At 38.7% G+C, this 4,974-nt stretch overlaps 2 protein-coding genes across 2 annotated transcripts; both read left to right on the forward strand.

Annotated features, from left to right (window-relative positions):
- The first annotated feature begins 871 nt into the window (after positions 1–871).
- On the forward strand, positions 872–2,066 carry LOC132184867 (probable carboxylesterase 2). The gene has a single exon (XM_059598649.1). It carries the CDS (start codon positions 1,022–1,024, stop codon positions 1,997–1,999), a length of 978 nt encoding a protein of 325 aa, XP_059454632.1. The 5' UTR covers positions 872–1,021; the 3' UTR covers positions 2,000–2,066.
- Positions 2,067–3,122: 1,056 nt separating this feature from the next.
- Positions 3,123–4,442, forward strand: LOC132184048 (probable carboxylesterase 2). Its single transcript, XM_059597527.1, has one exon. It carries the CDS (start codon positions 3,259–3,261, stop codon positions 4,234–4,236), a length of 978 nt encoding a protein of 325 aa, XP_059453510.1. The 5' UTR covers positions 3,123–3,258; the 3' UTR covers positions 4,237–4,442.
- Positions 4,443–4,974: the final 532 nt, after the last annotated feature.

The following is a 4,974-nucleotide window of genomic DNA, read 5'->3' on the forward strand; positions in this document are numbered from 1 at the left end:
TTTAAAAAATAAATAAATATTTTTATTATTTATAATGTTGGATTTATTTTTGAGTTTTGTGTTCTAAATACTTCTAGACCCTTAGATATTTTGGATGGTTAGAATCTCAAAAAAATGAGATTCTTCAATTACAGCCAAGTGGAGGGGATTCTGATCCTTAATAACCTTTGGAGTTCGACCACTTAGTCAAACTTTAGCAGTCAACGTGTACAACTTGCATTCTATTGCGCGCAGCTCACATCATTGCTTACATAATGTTAGACGGCTAGTTAATCGTATATATATTAATATATATATAAACAAAAAGTTCTAGAAAGAATCGTGCTAAAGCTATAGACGTACGTACAGCTACTAAAATCCGTAGGAAAACAAATTGCATATACAGTGAAAATCATGAATTATTTGAGAAATTTACTGAATTTAATTATTTAAACTAATAATTAACGAATTCAAAATGTTCATACCAAATGAAATCACTATTTATTCTAAATATTTAAAAAATATAAAATATAAAATAATGAATTTAATTAATATTTTAAAATGTATTACTTGGATGAACAAGCTAGGACAATGACAAACTTCTACCTTACTCGAATAATGACAAACATCTACCTTAATCTCCATTTTTTCTATTGTATGTAATTTTTGTGAATTTAAATCAAAACTATTGAATTAAGATTGATGTGTTTGATTGGTTTAATTAAAATAGTTGAATTAAAATTGAATTATATAATCTTATATTTATATCTTAATACGATTCAAATCAAACAAGCAACATTCACCACATATAATTTGTACACGACCCATAAATATATTATAAATCTAACACAAAATTAAGAAATTAAAATTGATAAATTTGACCTAAATCAAGTTAAAATTAACCGACATAACCTTATTATTTACCGCAACACGTAAAAGGGATGTCCAAAACCAATGAACCAGTAGACATCATGGGTCCACTAGCTAGTCTATATGACAACCGTGTCGAGAGAAATTGCCATCTCAGAAGCCCATCTCTCCCATGGAGCTGAGCAAACCAGAAATTGCCATCGAGTTCCCCCTACTGATTCGAGTCTACAAAGACAACCGTGTAGAGAGACTTATGGACACCGATATCGTTCCGGCATCATCGGATGAAAGAACCGGTGTCACATCCAAAGACATAACAATCATCGCCGCCGAACCCGATATCTCCGCGCGCCTTTACCTCCCAAAGCTCACTAAACCAAATCAAAAGCTTCCTCTTCTTGTCTACTTCCATGGAGGAGCCTTCTGCGTCTCCTCGCCATTCACTTCCAAGTACCACAATTACCTCAACGCTCTCGTGGCCGAATCCAACGTTGTTGCGGTCTCTGTGAACTACAGGAAAGCCCCCGAATACCCTCTACCAGCCGCGTACGAGGACGCCTGGGCTGCGCTGCAATGGGTCGAGGCCCATTGTAGTAATGGTGGCCCTGAGGCTTGGTTGAATGAGCACGCGGATTTTGAGAGGGTGTTCTTGGCTGGAGTGAGTGCTGGCGCCAATATTGCTCATAACTTGGCTATGGCGGCTGGAAAGGCCGAGCTTGGGCCGAACCTGGGCCTTCTTGGGGTCGCTTTGGTCCACCCGTATTTCTGGGGGTCGGATCCTATTGGGTCGGAGGCTCAGATTCCGGGATTGAAGGAAGGTGTGGATAGGTTGTGGCCTTTTATCTGCCCGTCTGCACCGGACAACGATGACCCACGGATTAATCCAGTGGCTAAGGGTGCTCCTAGCTTGGCGGGGTTGGGTTGCAGGAGGGTATTGGTGTGTGTGGCTGAGAAGGATATATTGAGGGATAGAGGGTGGCTTTACTTTGAGGCGTTGGGTCGGAGTGGGTGGATGGGTGTGGTGGAGATCGAAGAGACAATAGGGGTGGATCATGCGTTTCATTTGAAGGATTTGGAGGGTGAGAAAGCCAAGGAATTGATCAAATTGTTGGCTGATTTCTTCAATAGGGAAATGCCTCCACTGATTTGATTGTGTGCTATTGCTTTTGATTTGTGTTTATCATCAAATTGTATGGCAATTATGTAAAAATATACTAAATAACCTTTTTTTTTTTTTTTTTTAGTCAATCTAAATGTTATGTTTGGTAAAGTAGGATGACCATTTTATTAAGAAAATAAATAGTTTTTATTAAAAATAAAATGAAAAAAAAAAAATAAAATAGTTTTGTAATAGTCATTTTCATGACCTATGAGAGAATGAATATTTTAAGTGTTAGATAATTATCATATACTCTAACACTAAAATTATTATATTTCACATTCTTCTATTCATAATAAAAGTTATTAATTTTTTTTAATAAAATAATAATTCCGCGTATAACATAAATTATTTGAAATGATGAAGGAAATATGTAGAAGAGCCATAGATGATAAATCGAATAAGAAGCAGTGGTAAATGTCTTACTAATGTTCGTGTATTTGTCTTGGGTCAATGAACGTAAAAGATTGCCGGAGGTAGAGGTGATGAGGTTCGAGGCGTGAGTTTGTGTATCTTTTAAAAAATGTTGAAATTAAATTTAGACAATTAAAAAAAGCAACAACACATACTATATATATATATATATAGCTAATAATTAAGATATGGGTTGCTTAGACAGAACCTAAGCCAAATCTGCGTAATGATATATTGAGAATACAATACACTCGTGAAGTTACTTTAACGAGAGAGCCTTTTCTTTTCTTTACTTCTGGGCTGTTGGGTGGTGCAAGAACCGTAATTAATTATTACAACTTGTGTTTGCTTTGGTTGTTGAGTGCCTACCAGAACTATCCTATCTTAATATGCCTGGAATTCCCTCTTGTTTGCCATTTCCTTTTTTTTTGGGTAGCTGGAATTCCATGTTACCTAATCTAAATGGATGAAAATTGCCTAAATTAAACACATCACTTGACCGGAGCAATGTAAGGTGGCGAGTCAACGGCGTAATTTGAAGGATATCAATCCAACAACCCCAGATAATGGAAATTGAATGGGTTAGAGTATATTCAATATCCTCAATTAAAATAGACAATAGATTTTTCCTTTCATTTTCTCCCACTCAAACTTTTCAATAAAAAAAAAAGTCTTCGCGTATATTGTCGGTATAAAGAAGTGCATTGTCTTCGGTAGTGAACCTTTTTTCAATCCTCTGCTTATAAAAGTGTCCAACTCCCCTGCCTCTCCCTCCAATCTCTCTGTCTCTGTCTTGTCTGTCTGTCTCTCTCTCTCACACGGTCACACCCATACAAATGGATCCAGCGAGTAAGAAAGAGGTAGCTGTTGAGGTTTTTCCCTACCTTAGAGAATACAAAGATGGAACCGTGGAAAGGACTGCGGGGACCCTAGTTGTCCCCGCAGGCTTCGATCCTCAAGCCGGCGTTGAATCTAAAGACATAGTCATCATACCAGAAACCGGCGTCTCCGCCCGGCTCTACCGACGTCGCAATCTACCGACCGCCAACAAGAGTGAGAATAAGCTTCCTCTCGTTCTCTACTTTCACGGCGGAGCATTTTGCATATCGTCAGTCGCCGATCCCCTCTACCACAACAGTCTCAACATCCTAGTTGCCGATGCTAACATCATCGCCGTCTCGGTGGACTACAGGAGAGCCCCGGAGCATCCCCTTCCGGCGGCATACGAGGACGCCTGGGCTGCGCTTCAGTGGGTGGCTTCCCAAGTCGATGATCGCCGCCACGATGGCCACGAGCCATGGCTCAAGGATCAAGTTGATTTTGGGAAGGTGTTCTTGGTAGGAGACAGCGCTGGCGCCAGTATGGCTCACCACGTGGCGCTACGGGCAACAGGAAATGTAGTGAAGCTCCTTGGCATTATTCTAATCAATCCTTACTTCTGGGGAGAAAAGGCAATCGGATCGGAGATTACAGACCCGGTGAGAAAAGCGATGGTGGACAATTGGTGGCGCTATGTCTGCCCATCTAAGAAAGGTGGCGATGATCCGCTCATCAACCCTTTTGCAGAAGGATCCCCAAGTCTTTCCAACTTGGCCTGCCATAAAATCCTTGTTACCGTTGCTGAGAAAGACATCTTGAGGGATCGAGGGAGGCTTTACTACGAAAAGTTGGTGAATAGCGGATGGACAGGAAAGGCTGAGATCGTGGAGACCCAAGGGGAAGATCATGTCTTCCATATCTTCGACCCAAATTGTGAGAAAGCCAAGAGCTTGATTAAACGCTTGTCTTCTTTCATCAACCAAAGCCATCTTTAATTTCAGTTTGGAAAATGTTGCTGTCATTGCTGATTTTATATCTGTAGAGAAAAAAGGCACCATGCACGGATGCACCTTTGCTGCTGAACCGCTGGTGGGTCTAGATCTTGCTTGTCATGTTTTCCATTTTCATGTTGTGATTCGCAATTGATCTACTTCCTGTCCACTTGTCATAATAATATTGTTTAATCTATTTCTTCGTTGAATTGAACATGTTTCATAATTATTTAAATGGCGTAGAATTCAAGATATATAGTTGAATGTCCCCCTATGTTAATTTCTCTAGCACTCAATTTCTTTCTACATTTAATGTGTATATACAGTATTATATTATTTAATATTTTTAAATAATGTGGTCAAATATGTGATAATAATATAATATATAAGCTATTATAATTAAATTTTAAAAATTTAATATTTGCACATGGCAACTTGAGAAAATTATACAGAGGCTATATATATATATATATATAATTTTTTTCTATAATTAATTTTAATGATCAATTATGGATGGGAGATGTCGGGACTTGACAGCATTTCCACTCAAACACTCTGTACGAATTATAAATTTATAAAGATATCGTTATTCAAACTTACCCTCTCTTGTCTCTGCCACGGCCCACATGGATGCTATTCATTTTGTTTTGATATGAACTCCGTCAAACTCCAAATTGGTTGTCAACTGTAATCAAGATCTTTATGGCTATGTTTGGCAACAGGCCGAGCCGGCACTGTAGT

The sequence above is a fragment of the Corylus avellana genome, chromosome ca6 (genome assembly GCF_901000735.1).
Source record: "Corylus avellana chromosome ca6, CavTom2PMs-1.0".
Lineage (NCBI taxonomy): Eukaryota > Viridiplantae > Streptophyta > Magnoliopsida > Fagales > Betulaceae > Corylus > Corylus avellana.